The 20,785-nt window shown below is 39.7% G+C and overlaps 1 protein-coding gene across 9 annotated transcripts; it reads left to right on the top strand.

The window, feature by feature from the left end:
- Positions 1-38: 38 nt before the first annotated feature.
- On the top strand, positions 39-16,321 carry RLIM (ring finger protein, LIM domain interacting). Of its 9 annotated transcripts, XM_073361111.1 has the most exons (7): positions 39-280; positions 2,700-2,905; positions 3,372-3,670; positions 6,599-6,706; positions 9,327-9,519; positions 11,192-11,275; positions 12,396-16,321. In XM_073361111.1, the coding sequence occupies exons 5-7, from the start codon at positions 9,351-9,353 to the stop codon at positions 13,952-13,954; spliced, it is 1,812 nt and encodes a 603-aa protein (XP_073217212.1). In that variant the 5' UTR covers positions 39-280; positions 2,700-2,905; positions 3,372-3,670; positions 6,599-6,706; positions 9,327-9,350; the 3' UTR covers positions 13,955-16,321. The 9 variants fall into 9 exon arrangements, with proteins under 9 accessions (XP_073217212.1, XP_073217217.1, XP_073217214.1 ...); XM_073361116.1 differs by lacking the exon at positions 3,372-3,670 and having other exon boundaries at positions 2,846-2,905; XM_073361113.1 differs by lacking the exon at positions 3,372-3,670.
- Positions 16,322-20,785: the final 4,464 nt, after the last annotated feature.

Genomic DNA, 20,785 nt, shown 5'->3' with positions numbered 1-20,785 from the left:
GCGGCTTGTGTCAGGCGCCTCGCGTACGCCGGACGGGAGAGGAGTGAGCATGCGCATTGAGTTTTCCTTTACTTCCTCTGGCGGCTGCTCCTGTTTCCGGCCCCCCACTTCCCTGGTAACAATGGAGCAGAAAATGGCCGCCTGAGAAGGGGAGGGAAGGAGACGCTGCTGCCGCTCGGGGAGGGACGGAGCAGAGCGAGCCAGGGCCGAGCCCGCTGAGCACCGGGGCAAGCAACGGACCGAGACCCGGGGGGAGGAGGGAGCCTGGCGGCGGCGGCGGGTGAGTATCGGGGCTGGACGCAGACTTTCAAAATGGCCTAGGGAAGGGAGAGGCCCAGGGGAGGAGGAGGCGGCGGCGCCGCTGCTCTGGTTGCCGGCGGAAAGGGGGAGTCTGTGTCCCCGAGCCTCTGCCCCCCTTCGATACCCGACCCTGCCTAGCCGGGGACGTTGGGAAGAGGGCGCAGAGGCGGTGGGTGGGGATCCCCGCTCCTGTGGCAGGGAGGACAGCAGGCCCCTTTGGTCTCCCTGTCTCCACGGAGGCGACCCCTTGGTCCTCTCTCTACCCCGTCCCCAAGTGTGAGCGCAGGTCCTTGTCGGCCGCAGGGGAGCCTCACTTCCTGCCCCATCCCCTCCGGCAGGGGAGGACTGACAGACATCTCAGGGCCCTTCAACTCCGCACGGCCTGAGCCCGGAAGGGGACCCATTCTCCGGTTGGGCACCGGGCTAAGCTCCCTCTCGGGGGTTTCGGGGCTTGTCTTTCCGCTGTACCCAGCTGGGTTTGAGGGGGATTGAAACTTGAAACTAGGCCTTTGGGTTTGCAGGGAAACTTGCGCCTCTCTCTCTCCTGTCCAGGGTCTCCTTTAAGGAACTGTAGTTTCTCAGGCTCAAGCCTTCATTTTGTCCTCCCCACACCAGGAGCAAGGAGCCCCATCGTGAGGAGAGAAGTGGAGGGGACTCTCCCTATCACACTCTGTGAGGGCCTCTTTTATTGGGGCCTCTTCTATTTCCAAGTGTCCAGGTTGTTTATAGTTTTGTAACCCACGAAAACTCATGGCCTTCTGATCCCCATTTTCTGTCTAGTCTCACTTACTTCCCAGTTACCTTTATTTACCACGCCTCCAAAATGTTCTGAGGATAATGTAAAAATGATCTGTACTTTTAGGAATGTTTATGGAGGTTAAAACTCTGGTCATCCTGGGATGTCTTATGTTGTTTGTAGTCAGACATCTCAAAGGAGGACCAAAATCTATTCTGTATGTATCTTATGGACTTATTCTTGATCCATTATCTATCTATTTGATATACTTACAAAAAGGGTTTTCAACAAAGAACTTCCCTAGGACATTAAGTTGGAACGTTGGATACAGTTTGTATTTTCTGGTGTGAATAAATAAAGAGCCCTGTTTAGTGTTGAATAAATGAGCTTTCAAACTGAAGTGGTACACAAATAACAATAATTAGGTGGACAGCACGACACCGAAGTCTTACTTCCCATCTGCACTATTGGCTATATTGTTTAATTTCAAGTTGGAGGTGACTATGAAATAGTAAAGAAGCTGTAACATCCATCTTCTAATCATTTCAACCATGATAAGTTGATAGGTAGAGTTGAAAATTAAACAGTAACTCCTTCATTTTGTAGATGAAGATAAATGTCTTCTCCCAGTGTCTGGGATTGGATATGTTATGGTGACAGCCCAGTGGTTAAAGGTGCCTATGTATGCCCAGCGTAGGTATGCCCGTTTTGGAATGGTTAATCATCATTTGGAAAGTAAAGGAGTCAGAAATGTTGATCTAACTGCTCATCAAAAGAGGAAAACACATTTTATTAAACAGGTTACAAAGGAAATAATTACTGCATTCTTCCCCCCTCCCCCAGTTAGCAGTACTAAAAATGTATGTTCTTCTGACTCTTAATGTCATATATAAATATTGGTGTGGTTAATTATAAGGTGATGTGACCGTCAAACAAATAGCAGATCCCTAGCCTGGATAATAAACGTTGTCCAGTCCATATTAACTACCTCACAGAAAAGAGAGAGTTGACAGTTTCAGCACTCCTCATCTCTCCACCAAACTCAGAACAGCCTGGTGCCTAATCTTCACACACATTTTGCACTTGTTTGGTTAAGGGCATGATTTTTCTAACCAAAATATTTATACTGGTGTAGCCCCTTATAGAGTTAAAACAGTACAATTCTTGTGTATAGATAAGCTCTTAAGAATGTGTTTAGGCTAAGATTTAAAGGTGTCTGTAGGAAGGTTAGTAACACCTTCTAACAAATCTAGTGGAGACAAGGCATTGTATAGTCTAACACATGCTAAACTGGTTTAATTGAAACCCAACTAGATTAACTGATCACTTACTAGCTGAATAGTCTACACTAGACTTTTAGAGCATGTTAGCTGACATGTTCTAACACACCTTTAAATCCTCTTCTAGGTGAAGTCTAAGAGGGGCAGGAACTTGTAAAAACCTAAGCCAGTTGAAGTATGGAAAGGATAAAACATAGCACGTGTATACCTTTTGCCATCAGGATCTCTTATTTTGAATTTCTTATACATAGGCACCTATCTTGCAACCCATATTTTTAAAAAATGTGTTAGTGTTAAACTTTAATGTAGGGATGGATCTTTCCATGGGTATATAAAGGTAACTTGAAGCGTCACAACATTTCCATTTGCTTTTCTCTTCTCAGAATGTATGAGACACTTGGCTGTGCATAAAAAACATAAAATGCATATAAGGCTGCAATTTCATCTTCTTGTCCTGGTTTATGTCAGCAGACACCAATTGGTATTTCTTGGTTGATCTGAAGTATTGATGTTTAACTCTTTCCTTCAGTGAGGACTGCAAAGCTGAGCAGCTTCATTGCTAAAAAATCAAGTGGCAACACTTGATTAGGTAAGATATACTAATATACATTTACTTTATCCTCTTAATTTTAATAACTTTTTTAAAAAACTTCCAACAAGAACAGTCTTTTACAAATTCAGTATGCCAGAGGCATCTGTATCCATAATCTCATAAATAATGTACATGAATTTCTGTTTCTTGATTTGTCATCAAAATCAGATGATGAGATTGTAGTTTTACGTACAGCTAGGTTTTATATTTAAACATAATATATAACTTAAATGTTATTAAATAAGGTATTCTTTTAAAAAAATTATATTTGGGAGTATTTCATGAATTAGACAGCAACCAGGATAGGCTTGTACCCTAATCCTCATTTGTTGGTTGCAGTTGTTTGTCAGCATAGCATTGGCCTGTTACCTCCAGTAGAATCTGTAATAGCAACAATTTTGCGGATTAAGTGGAGTTAAAAGAAGTGTTGAAGTTACATGTTTTTTGCATTGAAATTCTACAGGTTATGTTTGATTTAGAGCTTCCATTAACCGGAGGTCCTGTTTCTGCTGAAACTTGAGCACTACTCGACGGTCATCAGTTTTGCGGGTCTGGCTCCCCAGGATGCTACCCTACTTTTGCTGCTCTCCCTTTCAGTGACGACATTGGCTGCTGACATACCACAGTGCTGCTTCCTCCTAACTTCAGAGTGGGCGTTTTGCTTGCTGACCTTACAGGATGCTCAATTTTAGAGCAAGAGAGAACCATTTTCATGAGACTTCTCTTGTGATACCTCATGTCCAATAGGTCTTCTCTTCTGTGGTATAATCTAAAGACCAAAAGCAACATAATGTCATATTTATTTTCATTTTCAACATGTCTTTTTGACAAATGCTATTTTAATAAGGAAAATTATAACATTTTGAGCCCTCATAGTTGACAGTGGAGTTCTACGAGTGAAACATTTTATTGGATATGTGAAAGTATTGACATATATTCTATTGCGATGTCATACCTATGATTAAAATGATATTCTGATTCTTATGGCTTCTGCTTGTTAGGGCTCTGCGAATATCTTTGTTCCTTTATTAAAATAGCATTTTATACAAATATGTTGTAAAAAGACATACTTTTTTTGGTGTTCTTTGGCAAGTTGACATTTTTCCAGCTTAATTTTTTTTTAAGCAAGGAATGTACAGGTGAAATTTGAGTGGTGTAATGTTTGGGGTAAGATAAGTCTCTCTCCATCACATTTAATTTCCAGATAGATACTTTAAGAACTTTCTGTAGGTGTTTTGTTTTATTTTAGAATACACATTCATACTACATCCATTAGAGTTAATAGCAACAGGCAAAGAATAAGCCCAACATGTAAGGCAGACTTTTAAAAATTTGAAAACTTAATCCCCTATTGTCTCTATGCTGTAGATATTCAGACTGGTTTGAAGGCCCTGATCCTGCAGTACGTGTCTATGTGGGAAAACTCATTATTTTAAGAGGGGCTGTAGGTAGACAGTGGTCCGTCTGTGTGTATCTTGTTGTAGGATTGAGGTGCAAATCTCAGTGAGCCCTCTCCCTCACATGCTTGTATTTTTTTTTAATGCTCTTAATAATTGGGTTCACTCAACAGTCATTTTCTGTGGTCTGTTTTTTGAGAGCAAGGATTTACAGGATAAACAATGATGAAATTTCAAGGTTGAAAACACATGAAATGTGTGGTTTCTTAATGTATTGCAACTAATTATTTATAAAGTACTTGGTGTTTGACATAGCTACATTAAAACTATTTACTAGTTTTTTCTCTTGTGCATCTTAGAAGAGCACAGATTGTACTAGTTTGTTTTTTGAAGCCTAGTCATTAATTTGGTTGTCACATCATGTTAAATAAGGCACTTTAAAATATGATTTAGGCTTTGCAAATATTTTTATACCTTGAGAGAAATGGAGTTCAAGATATTCTAATAGCTAGTTTTAATTTCTCTCAGTGTAAATTACTTGGTGTTGGAGAGCTTTTCTTGACAGGGCAGTAGGGAAGAGCTTTCATCATGAAAGAGGGTTAATAGTCCTACTGGAGATTTAGGTGATCTTTGGGGGTAGGGAATGTGTATATTTTCAAGTCAACATCTGAGTTTTGTCTTGTACATTTTTCTTGAAGTTTGGTTTAGGGAAGGGCAACTCTGACTTCTATACTGATACAACAATTTACCTCTGATTATCAGAAAGGATGACTAGTTCCTTTAGGATGGAAGTGGATCAGTTGGTAATAGCTCATTAAGTATTGTAGTAGGTAATCATTATTTAGAAATTAGTCCTTGTTGGGCACAGTTGCTAAACTGTTTCCACCTATTAACCATCCCTTTTGTGTATTCAAAATTATAAATTAAATTTCTGGGAAGAGAGTCCAGAAATCTGCATAATGTATAGGAAACTAATTTTCTAGAAAATATCCTGTACATGCCAAATGAAATGATGTCCCTCTTAAATATTGAAACACGTATATTTTAATTTCATCTTAAAATATCAATCATTTAGACACAAGACGTTCTGGAGGAGATTAACTCCCTCCAGACAGTTCTTAATAGTGCTTGCTGTTATATTAATTTTGTTGGTCATAGTCTTTTTCCTCCGATTACTAAGGACTTTGAGACCTACTAGATATTGCTGATGAAGAGCACAACTTTATTTTTTTAAATCGCTCCTTTTTCTTCAGACAGTGTATATTGGAAAGACTTTGATCCTTTAGGGTCTCAAGTTTCCTTTTACTATATACAAGTTGCAGATTTCAGCAATGACTGCAACTTAATTTTAGGTGGGTTTTATTCACTTACAGAAACAAAAGAACATATACTAAGGTACTTCCCTGTAAATTCAGCTCAGATAGCTTTTGGGTTATTTTACTAAGGCCTGAAACAGCTTATTTATTTTCGTGCAAGGAAGACTTAGTTGGTAGGTCATTGTGTCATCTGCTCAATTAACACTTATTTCTGGGAAGCATCTTGTGATCCTCAGATGGAAGGTACCATATAAGTGTAAAGTAGTAAAGATAAAGGTGAACTGAGAGTTTTCGCATTTTACTATTGTATGGGGTCTGAAGTGAATTTCTTAAATGGCTATTTTAGTAAATTCTTGAATTGTGATGCCTGACCCTCGTTCATAGATAGGCTATAACTTAGAAGCCATATATTTTTATGACTTTCTACTCAGGCCTAGTTGTCACAGTATCAATGAATTGATAATTTTAGTACTGGTAGTGGAGCAAAGTAACTGGTAATGGCAACTTTTTTCAATACCAAATGAATATCTTTAGTTCTCCATCATTTATACCCCCGAGACCATAAAATAACTCCTCCCTTGTAGATTATAAAGTCTTGAACTATAGATAGTCACTTCTTGCTATTAAAGCTTGCTGTGTTTCATACACTCTGCTGCTTTGTAGTGATGGTAAGGAGGACACTAGTCATTTGTGCCTGGCACCTTTGAGTGGATTGTTAATGAGTAACTACAGGGAATCCACTTGACTGACTTGTCAAAGAGTGAGCACACCAATTTAAGAGTTTACTGCAATAATATCTGGTTATTCAGCTGCTGAAAAACACTTCCCATCACCATTTTAAAGAAAACTTTCACTTGTTTCAGTCAAGTAGCTGTACAGACTCTTGTTTCCAGCGAACTTTAGACAAATCTTACTGTGTTTCCATAAAGATGTTCAGTTTCATTACTGGATAAACTAAAGTTGGCTATAATCAACAGATCTGCACTCACTACATCTTAGAGACATGAGCTCCTCCAGACATTTGTGCTCTCCCTCGCCAGTTCTGTGCTGACAGAAGAAGGGAAATTTCAGGTTGTGTTACGCAGGTAAGAACTAAATCTCATGTTAAGTTGACCTAAAGCAATAAAAGCAAGGAAACTCACTGATGTGAAACATACTATATATGACCTCCCCTACACAGGTTTAATAGGATGCCACAGTTATGTCTATCATAATGTATTGACAGACATGGTGTGTCTTTCCCTTATTTGCATTTCTTGCTTTATGGTAATATGCTGCTTATGATATCTTAATGTGATGTTTACATTTTAGTGGATAAGTCTCATTTTAGGCATCAAGATAGTGCATTACACTCAAGACACAATTTGTATAGTGGGCTTCAATTATCTAACTGTATCTAGTTATTGTTTCCATAGGCATCTGTTGCATAGTAATCTGGTAATGGTGCTGCTTTACCGCCGCTATTGAAATCCTGTTGTGTAGCTAGGCAGAACCAAGGAAACCCCATTGTCATTGTAGTACTATTAGTATCCTAGTGATAGGCATCTAGAATTTATATGCCTATATTCTGCAATGGCTAGGGTAGAAGAGAACTGTTTCTTAGAGGTGGATAAACTGGCTTGGTGCACCTTACATTAGATGTTTGCACTGGTGAAGCTTCTTTGGGGTAGCTATACCAGTGTGAAAAGCCCTAATGTAGGCAAGCTTCCAGGAGTAAACCTAATAGTGTTGAATCTAAATGCAAGACCCTCCTCTGTGGCCTTCTTCCAATAATTACATTTGCCACATCCAACATGTAATTTTGGGCTTGGAGACGGAAGAAGACAAACACAGTAACTCCTGTGTAAGTTACCTAAATGTGTGTAAACAAATGGGCCTTGAAGGTCATGCAATGCCTCTTTTATATTTAGGAGACGTTATGATTTAAATCAGTGGTCCCCAAGGCAGTGCCCACAGGTGCCATGGTGCCCACCAGGGCATTTTTGTGTGCCCGCAGGACACTGCGCCGCCGAGAAGCGTTGCCGTTTCTTGGCAGCATTTTGGTGGTGACGCTTCTTGCCACTGCTGCATTTTGGCGGCGGGGTGTCTGGCGCCCGCCACAGTCTTCTGGGAACAGCAATATGCTATTCCCACAGAAATGTTGGGGACCATTTATTTAAACTGTAGAGACATTTTGATTTTTCTTGACAGTTTTGTTTAGAAACCAAAAAGAGGATCCGTTTCATGCACTAGACCAGTTGTTTTCAACCTTTTGTCATTTGCAGACCCCTAAAAATTTCAAATGGAAGTGTGGACCCTTTTGGAATTCTTAGACATAGTCTGCAGACCCCCAGGGTCCACAGTTTGAAAACCACTGCACTAGGCAAGTGGCCGAGAAACGGATCCTATTATATTTGGAAATTCTCAGATTTAAAAGCACAAAACTCAGAATGGTGTGGTTTTTTTGTTTTCCCCCCTTCCCCCCCCCCCACCCCCTTTTCAATATGTTCACGAGGCATCAGGAGCTGTTTAAAAAAAGAAAACATTTCTGGTGGAAATGTTGTAGAGGAGCATTCCATCAGGTGTAAAACTAGCTAGATAACCAGCCACTTGAGTAACTGGTGCATTCCCACAGTTGTGTAAGACAGTGCTTTACATCGTGGTTGGTGAGGCATACTGATTAATAACCAGGCTTCCTTGTTCTGGCTTCCATTTGGGTAGGTTTACGGTTAACATAATTTCTCCAGAGGTGATACGTTTTCACTGTTAACGTTGACCAAATGCAGATATTACCATATCTCACTAATGTTGAAAGATGCGTTAGAGGTTCTAACCTAACTGAAGCAGGAAAAGTGTGGGGAGAATGCACATATATTGAATTCCTGTAAACGTCTGGCAATATGCCAGGTACATAAGACTTTTTGGTCTCATATTCCACTTCATCAAAATTGACAGTTTAACTGCTGTCTAATAAATTACTTTTGGCACTAAATTCCAGAATTCATTCTACAGAACCTTTTTATCCCGAGGAGCTGAATGATCTTTGTATTGCAAGGTGTTCTGTGGCACCCACAATCTACTATGCTGTAATTCTGCTTCCTAGTTTTCACATTTCTTCCAAATTCCTTTGGGGATTGGCTATTCCTCTTAATTGTTCAGAAGGATTGCTGATGAGTAACATGAGGCACTTCCTTTCCTTATAGGCTTGAGCTTGGGAGGCTTAATCCTATTAAAATTGCCTTCTAAAGGAACATAGTGTTGGATTCAGATGACTCATGTCCTTCACAGGATTGTTTTAAGGCAGACTTTAGGCTGCTCTAGGTTCTGCTTTGTCACATAGCTGCAACATTTGGGTATGCTATAAGGCGGTTTAGACGTCTCCTTCCTGAGCAATGTTGGGTGCACGAAAGATTGCCTGAAGGATTTGGTCTGTAATTTTTATGCTTCCCTAAACATATTGCATTTTTAAAATGATTTAAATTCTGGATCAAGTAGTGATTTAAATTGTGGTACAAGATACCCATATAACTGGAACTTTATCAGCAAACTAAATTTCTCCTTAAATAATTTAAATATATGATAGCGATTAAGTGTGTGTTGTCCGAGTCAAGTTCAACGACAGATTGTGCTGAATTCCACTGAATGTGTCAATAAGCATTACAGATTATTTTATTCATTTTTGTATGTATGGTTTTCAAAATATGTAGTTTTCCTCTCCTTTTTTAGATACTTTCCCACTCTTTCATCAACATGGAAAGCTCAGATTCTAACGATAAAGGAAGTATTGATCACTCAGAAGCACAGCGCCGGAGTCAGCTGGATCGATTAGAACGTGAAGAAGCTTTTTATCACTTTGTAAATAACCTGAATGAAGAGGACTATAGGCTTATGAGGGATAACAATTTGCTAGGAACACCAGGTATGTTAAAACATGTAGGTAGCATGAAAACTTTAATTTACGAATGTGAATGCCTCTGCACCCATTTTCAGACTACCTAGTTCCTCTCTCCATTCTGGTGCTGAATGTGTCTTCAGCATTTCTGATATTTTTACTACTATTTTATGCCATTGTATAGAGTAGTTCTTCTGCTTGGCTGAGCACACAGTAGACCAGTGGTTTTCAAACTTTTTTCTGGTGACCCAATTAAAGAAAATTGTTGATACCCGCAACCCAACGGAGCTGGGGATGAGGTGTTTGGGGTGTGGGAGGGGGCTTAGGGCTGGGGCAGAGGGTTGGGGTGTGGGGATGAGGGCTGTGGGGTGGGGCCGGGAATGAGGGGTTCAGGGTGTGGTAGGGGCTTTGGGCTTTGGAGGGGGTTGGGGTGCAGGAGGGGGTCGGGGCTGGGGGTGCAGGCTCTGAGGGAGGCCAGGGATGAGGGGCTTGGGGTGCAGGAAGGGGCTCCGGGTTGGGGCAGGGGATTGGTGCACGGGGTTTGGGTGTGGGTTTACCTCCGGCGGCTCATGGTCAGTGGCACAACCCGAGTGCAGAGGCAGGCTTCCCGCCTGTCCTGGCACCGCGGACTGTGCTGTGCCCTGGAAGTGGCCAGAGGAGGTCCAGCTCCCAGACAGAGGTGCGCAGTGAGCGGAGCCCCATGCGCCGCCCTCCTCCCCCTCCCCCCGGCCTAGGAGCAGGACCTGCTGCTGGCTGCTTCTGGGGCGTAGCGCGGTGCCAGACTCAGAACAGGTAGGAACTATTAATTTTTACTGGCCAGCCACCAGGCTCTCTGGGTGCTAAGCAAGGCAACCCATTGCCTTGCATTCCACGACCTAGTGCTGAAGTTTGAAAACCACTGCAGTAGACCATTCCTTGAAGGTAATATGAATAGTGTAGAGCTTGTTAGGTTAAACTAGATGTGCTAATTCAATTTTAAGAAAATGTTAGTGTTCACTGGGACTTGCAAAGTCTGTACTACTGAGGGCTGCATTGGCATCTTGCCAGGTATCTGAGTCTCACTTGGGCTCTTTCTACATAAGAAGGTTGCAGTGGTTTAACTAAAGGTGTCATTTTAAAACCAATTTAGCTAAACCTGTGTGAACAGTCTTGTTTCAGTATAAGAGTGGCTTATTTTGGTTTAGTTAAAACTGATTCCAAATAGATTTGTGCTAAACTGAAATCAACAACTCTTAATCTGAAATGCGTCCGCTGTGGTGTTTTTGCACTGGTTTAACTAAATCAGTTTAAAATAACACTTTTAGATAACCAGTGCAACTTTCTCTTGTAAATGAGGCCTTGATTGATGTAGGATGGAGAATACTGCTGACATGTCATTATAAGACCCAGAAAGCATTTTGCCATCTTCTGAGCACGTTGTAACTCTTTGTTAGCTGGAGCCTCAGCAAATCTTACCTAAGGGCAGTAGTGTTGGAGGGCTGTGATTTATGCTTTGGCTACCCTGACTTAGGTATCACAGTGTGTCAGAATTCAGAAAACACTTAAAAGCAGTCAGTATCTTGTTAGGACAGTATTTGCAGTTCAAAGAGAATGTAGGCGTAATCTAATGTAATGTAATGTACTCTTAAGCTATGGATTATTCTTGCCTTTGCATATCTGCCTTTAAAATAGTTTTGGAAATCTTTGCTTGCTTCCTAAGGTGAAATTACTGAAGAAGAACTGATGAGAAGGCTACATCAAGTTAAAGAAGGTCCACCACAGCAAAACGGTGATGAGAATAGAGGTATATATACTGTATTTGTGGAAGCTCTTAACTTTAGCACCCAGTATAGATCTTAACTTGAATGCAGGAATGGAACATGTTAAGCCTGGGCAGGTGTGAGGTGAGCAGTGTTTTAGAATTAAGTGAAGATAATCTGTTATCTGCTTCAGAGGTCAAAGTTTTGAAGAGATTTCAGCTAGAACATGTCGCACTTATATTTTGCTGCACTGTGATCACTTCTGCAGTTCTTTATTTTTGTTTAGATTTCTCTCCATTCTGTTCCCTTACTGGAGTGCTTTCTGAGATTCCCACATTTTCTCACCTTTACTCTTTTCCTCTCAAGGTTGCCACATTGCCTCCCTACAGAAAGGTTTACACATGGGTCCCACTGAACCCTGTCATTGTTAGCTAAATGAGTGTGCTAGACTAGAGAACCAAGTATTCCAGGCCATTAAGGCAATGTCTACACTAGCACTTACGTTGGCAAAACTTTTGTTGCTCAGAGATATGAAAAAACCACTCCCCCGAGTGACATAAATTTTGCCAGAATAAGTGCTCATGTGTACAGCACTATGTTGGTGGGAGAGCATCTCCCACCGACATACTACCACTCCTCATTGAGTTGGTTTTATTTTGTTGGCGGGAGAACTCTCTCCTGTTGGCATAATGTGGCTACACAAGTACTCTTACAGCAGCACAACTGTATCTGTACAGCTGTGCCTCTATACGCTTGTAAATATAGACATGGCTTTGGTTTTGTGATTTAACTGCTGCTATACTAGACCATTGAATGGACAGTATTCAAGCAAGTAAAAAACATCTAATGTTTTTTTTTTTTTTTACAGTTGAAACGTAACTGATTTTCCATTTAGTTGTTACAAGAAATAATTATTTTGATTACTTGTTTGCTATTTGGCTACAACTTCTAAAGAGGCATAATTATTGGCAGTAGAAAAATGTCCACTCATGCTCCCGCAAAGAAACAGCTCTTTTAGACATGACACTAATCAAGATGTTAAGGATGAAACTGTTACGGTGTTTAAAAGGCTTAAATATTTTAAAACTGTAACTTGCTTAATTAAGGAATTATATTTTTGGAAAATTTAATCTAAGAATTACCTCAGTTCTCTAATTTTGGTAGTTCCCTTTCTTTTGACAGGTGCAGAATCCACAGAAGATGTTTCTAATAGAGATTCCATAATAGACTGGCTTAATTCAGTACGACAGACTGGAAATACCACACGGAGCGGGCAAAGAGGAAACCAGTCTTGGAGGGCAGTGAGCCGGACTAACCCTAACAGTGGTGATTTCAGATTCAGTTTGGAAATAAATGTCAACCGTAATAATGGGAACCCAAACCCAGAAGCTGAAAATGAGCAATCTGTAGAGCCCTCCAATGGTGAGGATTTGGAAAATAGCCAAAGTGACACTGAGACTCCAAGATCTGAATCGCCATCTGTAAGGCAGCCTGGATCAGACAGAAGTACCTCTGAGGAGTTAGCAACTGAGGAAGCATCTCCTGTCAGAGGCCAGAGAAGAGCAAGAAGCAGGAGCCCAGAACAACGAAGAACCCGGGCTAGGACTGATAGAAGTAGGTCACCTATTAATCCAGCAAGCGAGACTCCTCGCAGGTCTCCTCACAATATGCCATCTCAGACTCTTGATCATTCCCTGGTAAATGAATCCGAGGGAAGTTCTAGAACTAGACAGCATGTGACGTTAAGGCAACATACAACGGGGACTGAGATTGCAAGTGAAAATGCAGTTCTGTTTTCAACCCCTGAAACAAGACCTGCTCCTCCAGCATTAGGTTCTTCAGAAACAAATGGCAGCAGTGAGTCTGCAGCTCCTGGACAGAGGCCACCTACCATAGTTCTTGATCTTCAAGTGAGAAGAGTCCGTCCAGGAGAATATCGGCAGAGAGACAGCATAGCCAACCGAACCCGATCCAGGTCCCAGACACCAAACAATACAGTCACTTATGAAAGTGAACGTGGAGGGCTTAGGCGCACATTTTCACGTTCAGAACGGGCTGGAGTGAGAACTTATGTCAGTACCATTAGGATTCCTATTCGTAGAATCATAAACACGGGCTTTAATGAGACAACATCAGTCGCAATTCAGACCATTCTGAGGCAGATAATGACAGGTTTTGGAGAATTAAACTACTATATGTACAGTGATGGTGATGCAGATCCTAGTGGCCCAGTCCCAAACCAAAATGTAGATGCTCCTGAGCTACAGAATGGAGGTGATAGTGGTGGTACTAGTTCACGCAGTGAAAGTACCGAGGGTAGCTCAGGGGAGGTATATGAAAGTAGTAATGAAGGAGGTTCAACATCTGTTAGGCGGGAAGGTCGCAATACGAGAGGATCAGTCACTTTTGAAGAAAGTGGCTCTTTACCATTCCTTAGCCTAGCGCAGTTTTTTCTACTAAATGAGGATGATGATGACCAGCCAAGAGGACTCACCAAAGAACAAATTGACAACCTAGCGTGGAGGAATTTTGGTGAAAGCGATGCTCTGAAAACCTGTAGTGTCTGTATTACAGAATACACAGAAGGCAACAAGCTTCGTAAACTGCCTTGTTCCCATGAGTACCATGTCCACTGCATTGATCGCTGGTTATCAGAAAATTCCACTTGTCCTATTTGTCGTAGAGCAGTCTTAGCATCTGGTAACAGAGAAAGTGTTGTCTAAATGAGATCTGAATCTTTGGCTGAACAGCTGGTGTAATAGTGATGGGCAACAAAGTCACTTTCATTATGGCCACTTTTTGAGTGGTGCTTCAATGTAAAGTAATGAGTTTGGCTGCTTCTTCCCTCATGGAAACATTTTCTCAGAATTAAAGCTTTTAAAATGGGAATCTCTTTAAATCAGAGTCTCCAAATCTATTCAGTTTCAGTGTCTTGAATTTCAGAAAATTTTATTTCCCCTAAGATGCCTATTTGCTATAAATTTCTTTTTTTTTTTTCCCATCATCAAGACTGTTAAGCTCCTTCCCCCGCCTTCCCTTCCCCTCCCCATGCATTGTGAATCTTAAAGACCTTAGCGCTCAGCTCATCCCTTTAAGGAACTTATCTGAGAAGTCATCCTAGCTACAGCACATGCTTCATAGTGGATTTTTAAAAACAAACCCAGCTATTCCACTGAATATGAAATTAATTCAACTGCACCCTTAAATATAATTTTGGTTAACTTTCGTATTGCGTATTCTTGGACATGTGAGTGCAGATAACACTAATGGTAGCCCTTTTCCCATTGTACAGCTGTCTCCAGCCCATCACTATGGCACGCTGTAGAGTGAGCTGATTGCTTAATCGGGATATTTATCTTGTGGAAATAAAGATATGCCTATGCTTGTTTAAATAAAAAAATCACAATTTTTGTTTTACAATTGTAAAGCTTTTTTGTAGAAGCTCAGTACTTTTCCAGTGCACTGTTGTACTAATGCATTAAGAATTAAAATTGTACCATGCTTAGAAATGAAGAGAATGCTTTTCATATAAGACCCACCACACACACAGCAAACTAAATACAAGCGAGCTGCTTTTGTAAATGTTATTGTCAAGAGCAGTGCATATCTGTACTATTTAATTTATGTGAACAGCTACTGTAACATAAAACAGTTAAGAATTAGACATCTTAATTGCATTAAAACTCATGGCAATTGAATGTTATAATTGCAATGTCTTGGCTCAGTAATGCCACCAAAAAGGTGGTGATAAAAAAAAAATAGAAACCTGCTCTGAAGACTGGTTTTTTCTTTGTATGGTTACTGATGTGTAATGATACAAATTTGTATGTACCAGTTTCATTCAGTGAGGATTTTGCCCAAGTTTTGTATTAAGCTGTATTTTAATCACTGAGGGGGCTGTATGTAACTTTCAGCAGTCATGTTGGCAAATTAATTTTTCTTTTTCCACCCTAATGACATCGTTAATCTCTGGAGCTTTGGTAGTTGATTTAACACACTGACCTCCAAATATCAATGGAAGTTGCAGTGTCCAGGGTAGAGAAATTAACATTTAGGTGTAACTGAGAAATAATCTTCTAACAGAAGTTTATCAAACGAATTGCCAATCTTAAATTGTTGGTTACTGGAATACATTTAAAAAATGAAATTTCAAGTTGTTTGAATTTGCAACTTATTTTCCTTAAAGTAAAATATTAGGCATGTCTCTTTACTGTTAAAGACCTGTCTAAATTCCAGTTGCGTTTTGTATTAAAAGTTAATGTGGGCTTATCACAATTCAGATCTTATAAATGCATTTACACAATTTTAAGTCTTCTTTGGAAATGTTCATAGCTCAGCTGTCTTTACACGGTGGGAAACCTCTTCCCCATCTCCCCCATCCCCAAGAAACCTTCCTTTTGTTTTACTCTTTAGTAGCTTTGCCAACGCTACATGCTTCTCAAGGAAAGCAGCGTTCTGTTTCAAGTAAAAAATATAGTAGTTGTTAACTAGGGATATGAACTGCTCTTGCTGGCTAGGTCCAAACTGTTGCTCGATACTCAGATGGCAAAACCAAACCTGTCCTGTCTTTTTTACGTTAACAGATCTTCAGTATTTGAGTGGTGGTTACATAGAACGTCATCCTAGCTGTTAAAGCCATTATAATTGAACTACTCACCAGCCAGGTCAGGATTCCAAGGTGTTCTGGAGCGCTCCCATTTTTCTAACAGTGCATTTTCCTGTCATCCCCAGTTCAGTGGGGAATCCTGACTGGCTGGTGAGCTCGCTTTCCTTGTGGTGGAACGCTCCATCATTGTAAGGGTGTTCCTTATCATATGTTTTTAAAACATTTATAAACAAATACATACTCTCGAATGTTTTCTCTCTGAGATGTGTTCAGCTATAAAATTGGAGGTTAGATATTAATGTTACTGGTTGGACTTTGATTCATGAATGTAGCTAATGAATCTTAAACCAAAACTACTTCTCAAACATTGGACACCATGATTTTGAATCTTTTCTGTAGTGTGCACATAAGTGTATGCAATCACTTGCATTTTTCAGTAACAGTCTTTGCTGACTTGGACTGTAGAATTAAAATTGAAATATTTTATAGTGGTATTTGCTACTGATTTCTAAATACACTTTTAGCTTTTTAAAATCAGATGTCTTAGGAGGACTAAGGACAGAAATTAGAATAATATGAGCCCATTAGCAACAAGCGATACTCAGTGGAGCAAGGCTGTAATACCTCATTAAGAAGTTACTCTTGTTAATTCAGATTGTTCTTGGTTTCCAAGAACTATACAGTTCAACAACCATCTTTGTAGTTTTATTATGATTGCCTAAAAGTGGTATGCCTTAATGTTTTAACTTTATGTAATTGTACCAACGGTTTAGTGTCTGAGGTTCCCAAAAAGGTACCAGAAACCAGTGTTCACCTCAATTAAGAATCCTTTGAATGTTTCAAATGTTTTAATTATTTATAATGAAATTCCTTTTTAAACTTACTATACCAGTAGCACTGGGGTTTGTTTCTTTGACTTCAAACAATTGGCATGATTGATATTGCTGTTAGTGAGGAACTCTTAAGTAGATGAGGCATTTACCAACGTCCACAACAGTTCTGGAAATGAGCAATGGTATAACTGTGCTCTGAGCTACATCCAGTAACTCAGTGGCGTTTATGAATTACTTTCGTATTATGAATTGTGCAAAACAAATCTGTGGAAAATTATTGGCCTGATCCAGCAGCAGGAATTCTCATCTGAATAAGGGTTGCTGGATCAGGCCCTAGTATTATAAGGTAGTTTAGTTCATTCCAGTATAGTACAATAAATTTATGGGTGTCATTCTTTCCTTTAAAGTTATATTAAGCTTTAAAAGCCAATATTAATACTTCAATTTTAAATTAAATTGCAAGCTTTATAGGTAAAGTATAAAAGCGTCTCTAGTGAGGTGCTCACAATTAGTAAAGTTAGTCTCTTGAATCAATTTATTTAAAAATATATGAATCCTTTTGGTGCCAAGCATTCTTAACATATTTGCACCTATAGCTTTCTTAAGCTTAAACCTATTTTTTCAGCATTGGAATTGTAGATGGATGTGCACTGTTTTTACAGCCACTTTACTGGATGCCAGTGGCCACTGAGAGGTTAAAACACAGCCGTTATCTTTTGGGTTTTTTTTTAATGCCCACGTGTACATAGATGAATAAATTTAAAAGATTCTGGTAGCCTTATTATACATTTGCTGCTCTCCTCTCCTTAGTTTATAGTGCCATCTTGAGGAAGCTTTTTTTACCCTCCTTCAAAGTTGGGGCGAATACACATCTTTGACTCCATTATTTATTAAAACATTAATTTCTTTGCTGTTTAAGTTGGTTTTGTGTCTGAAGAAGCTCCCCTGCTAGAGCTTGTATAAGGAAAGCGGATGTTAAAAAAAAGAAAAGAAAAGAAAAACACACACTCTCTCTCTCTCTCTCTCTCTCTTGCACATTGTGGACAGCCATCCTTCCGGTGTTTGGGATTACCCCTAGGTATTTAAAATGTAGAAGAGTGCACAACCTTTTGTTTTGTAAGAGTGCAGCATATAGTTCTAATCAAACTGCAAATTTGTAGACCTTTTTAATGGGTTTTATCCATTAAGTGAAAGAACTGTGAAAAATAGTGATTGGTTTTTATTGGGATTCTTCTTTTACTTGCACTTTTGTAAAAAAATAAAAATAAAAATAAACAGCTTTTTGCAAATAGTATTTTTCAGGCAGTTAGTTCATTTATGTTAACTGATCCTTGTTTGGAAACTAGTGTTATTTGACAGGGTAGTTGCTGCACCGCATGCATAGAAACTACTCGTTAAAAGTTTCTTAAGGACTTTCTGTAGGAAGTATTGGTGTGCATGCATAGCAGCTGCACTAACATGATACTGTACAAATTTTGAAGAAGCCATGATTGGCCATTGTGCCAACTTGCAGATTAATGTGTTTTCAACTAATGTTGACACAATGGACAGTAATGACTGTCCACTATCCATGGATTATGCGAACATGTAGTGTCCAAAGGACCATTTCACTAATCTAATTTCAGTATGAAATTTATCTTAAAATATTTGCCTACACTTTGAGGAAATTCATGGTCTGAGATATGTTATCGTAACTAGGGTCTAATTTTAAGATGAGAAAAGAAATTTAGTTAAAGCATTGGTTTCCATTTTGTACCAGTGTGCCTAGGTATTCTATGGGTCTTCCAACAGTGTGTGTTCTTAATCAGCACATATATTGCAATATCAAGGTTCAGCTGGCTGGGTTTAGCTGTTTAGCTGCAGCCTTAACTTTTCTTTGCATTGTTAATTTGAGACCCTTACTATAACTGTAATGTGGCATTCCGTGTAAGAATCTGGTGTTTCCATTCATCCTCAGTATGACTGGGGATTTATGTGACTTGATTAGGGTTACGTGATCGGATCTTGAGTTGATTAGGTATGCAGTTGTAATGGAAATGCCTGTGCCAGATTAGCTGGCTTCTCCCAGGAGGTGTTAACTTGGAGCCATGTTAAGGGAATTAAGCAACACAGTTAGAAATATTTCAAATTTTCACCTACAAGAGGCTTTTTTTTGTTTGGGTTGGGTTGCTGAGGGGAAGGAGACAAGCAAATCTAATGGTAATGTAATTTACTGAAAGCACATTAAATTATGTTGTGTAAAAATTAGTTTGATTCTGTTATATCAGGGCTTCCCAACCTCTTTTGCACCAAGATTTCCTTTTTCTTATGGGCGAATCCATTATTGAACCTTACTTGGTTCCATTATCTGGTTTTCGTCACTTAAATTAAAATCCCAAGAGCCCTTCCCTATATCTGATAGGCTGTTGGCTGGGAAGCCCTGTATTAAACTGAGAATGTAACAATTTTCCTTTTTGTACAGTGCTTTACATTGTTTATATTGGACTTTAGTACAAAATGGTACTCTAAAAGGTCATAAAACAGTTTGATCATATTTGATAGCTAACATTTAGGAAGAGTTTGTTTCCTATGTAAGATGTCATAATGCAAATTTAAATAGACTCAATAAAATGCATGAAGTGATAATTTTGTTCTTGATCATCGCTCCTTGGGGACTGGGGGGTGGTGTTCATTCTGTAGTGGGAATGAAATTGGGACTACCAGGGTTAATAGCTCATGATAAATGTGATGGGAATCCCTTTTTTTTTTTTCAGGTTTTAGAGTAGCAGCTGTGTTAGTCTGTTATTTGAAGTGGGAGAGCAGGAAAGGAATAGGAACAACCTATGGCTTTTTGTCAAAAGAATTTGTCTGCTTCTTTGTATACTAAACTGAAGGGATAAATCTCATCACATACAAGAGTTCACTAAATCAGTTGCATAGAATACAAGGACATAGTTTTAATTCATCTTCCAAAATAGTAGCTGTGATTTATGGGTGCTATTCAGTAACTGAAATCAATGACCTGGCCTCAACGGTGAAAGTCAATCTAGAAACATGCAGAGGGCCATAGAAACACCGTCAAGATTGCATAAATTCATCTATGGCCAGAGGCTTCCTTTTAAAATTAATCTCTGACCTGTGTGCGGTGCTCCACATGAAGAGAAGGAAACTAAATACCTTTTGGAGGATGTGGAAAACTATATGCTTCTCCATGCATGCTCTATGAGTAGGAAGCAAAGACCAATCCTGGACACGTGGGATGATGTCTGAAACAAAGGGTGGGAGGGTCTAATTGTATTTATTAAGACAGCGTTCAACAAGATGTAACAAAAAATGGAAGGCAGGAGTAGGAGAATAGTGATGGGATTGCGTGGGATAATATAAAGGCTTACATAGACATAGTTATAAGAGCCATGTCTGTGCTTTGTGCAATTTCTCTAACTTTGTGCAGATATTTATTGATAAAAGTGGTGTCTTGCATCAGAAACTAACAGTATTGAGTTCGGTTTGGACTGAAAGTGGCACCCTTAAGTGTACTGCAACGCAAAATAGTAGTGTCCTCTGTGTGAAGATGCTTTCAATGCCCTTCAAGGATGATTTATCTGTTTAATTAGGGGCATAATCTAATCTTTCTGAAGGCAAAGGCTTGTGAATTGGGAAGTCTTGAGTTCTAATTCTGGCTCTGATACAGACTTTGTAGTCTTGGGCAAGTCACTTTGCTTTTCTCCCTCTGTGTCCCTGTTTCACAGATGGGGATCATAATCTCCACCTCCTTTTATTTCTAGATGACTGGTTCAAGTGTGCCTCCGGTAGGTACTGATATTCATTATATGAAGTGAGTTGGTCTCTGTTGGGAAGTGGCAACAGCCACATTATTAAAAACCACCACCATAATTAGCATCGTTTGTTCTTGTTGGAATTCTTATATAAAATGGCCATTGAAACTGATCTCTCATGGCCCTGCCCACTCAGTGTTGATGTGATTGCAAGGAGAAGCTTGCGTTACTCCTGCTGTCTGTACTGTACAGTACCTACTCTGTAGAGGGCAGACTTCATTTTCTAAGGTGCCTTTTTACCAGTGCCAATTTCTTAAAGAAAAATATTCTCTATATTCTAACTTCTGTCTGTTTTAGGGT

Source organism: Lepidochelys kempii, chromosome 9, assembly GCF_965140265.1.
Source record: "Lepidochelys kempii isolate rLepKem1 chromosome 9, rLepKem1.hap2, whole genome shotgun sequence".
Taxonomy (NCBI): domain Eukaryota; kingdom Metazoa; phylum Chordata; order Testudines; family Cheloniidae; genus Lepidochelys; species Lepidochelys kempii.
The sequence above is the reverse complement of the archived record's forward strand: the minus strand, read 5'-3'. Positions and strand labels throughout refer to the sequence as shown.

Excerpts from the sequence above, each read along its gene's own strand:
- RLIM (XM_073361117.1), top strand. The coding sequence starts at position 9,351 with ATGGAAAGCTCAGATTCTAACGATAAAGGAAGTATTGATCACTCAGAA. Across the intron at positions 9,520-11,191 it reads CAATTTGCTAGGAACACCAG|GTGAAATTACTGAAGAAGAA; the intron begins GTATGTTAAAAC and ends TTGCTTCCTAAG. Across the intron at positions 11,276-12,395 it reads AAACGGTGATGAGAATAGAG|TTCCCTTTCTTTTGACAGGT; the intron begins GTATATATACTG and ends TAATTTTGGTAG.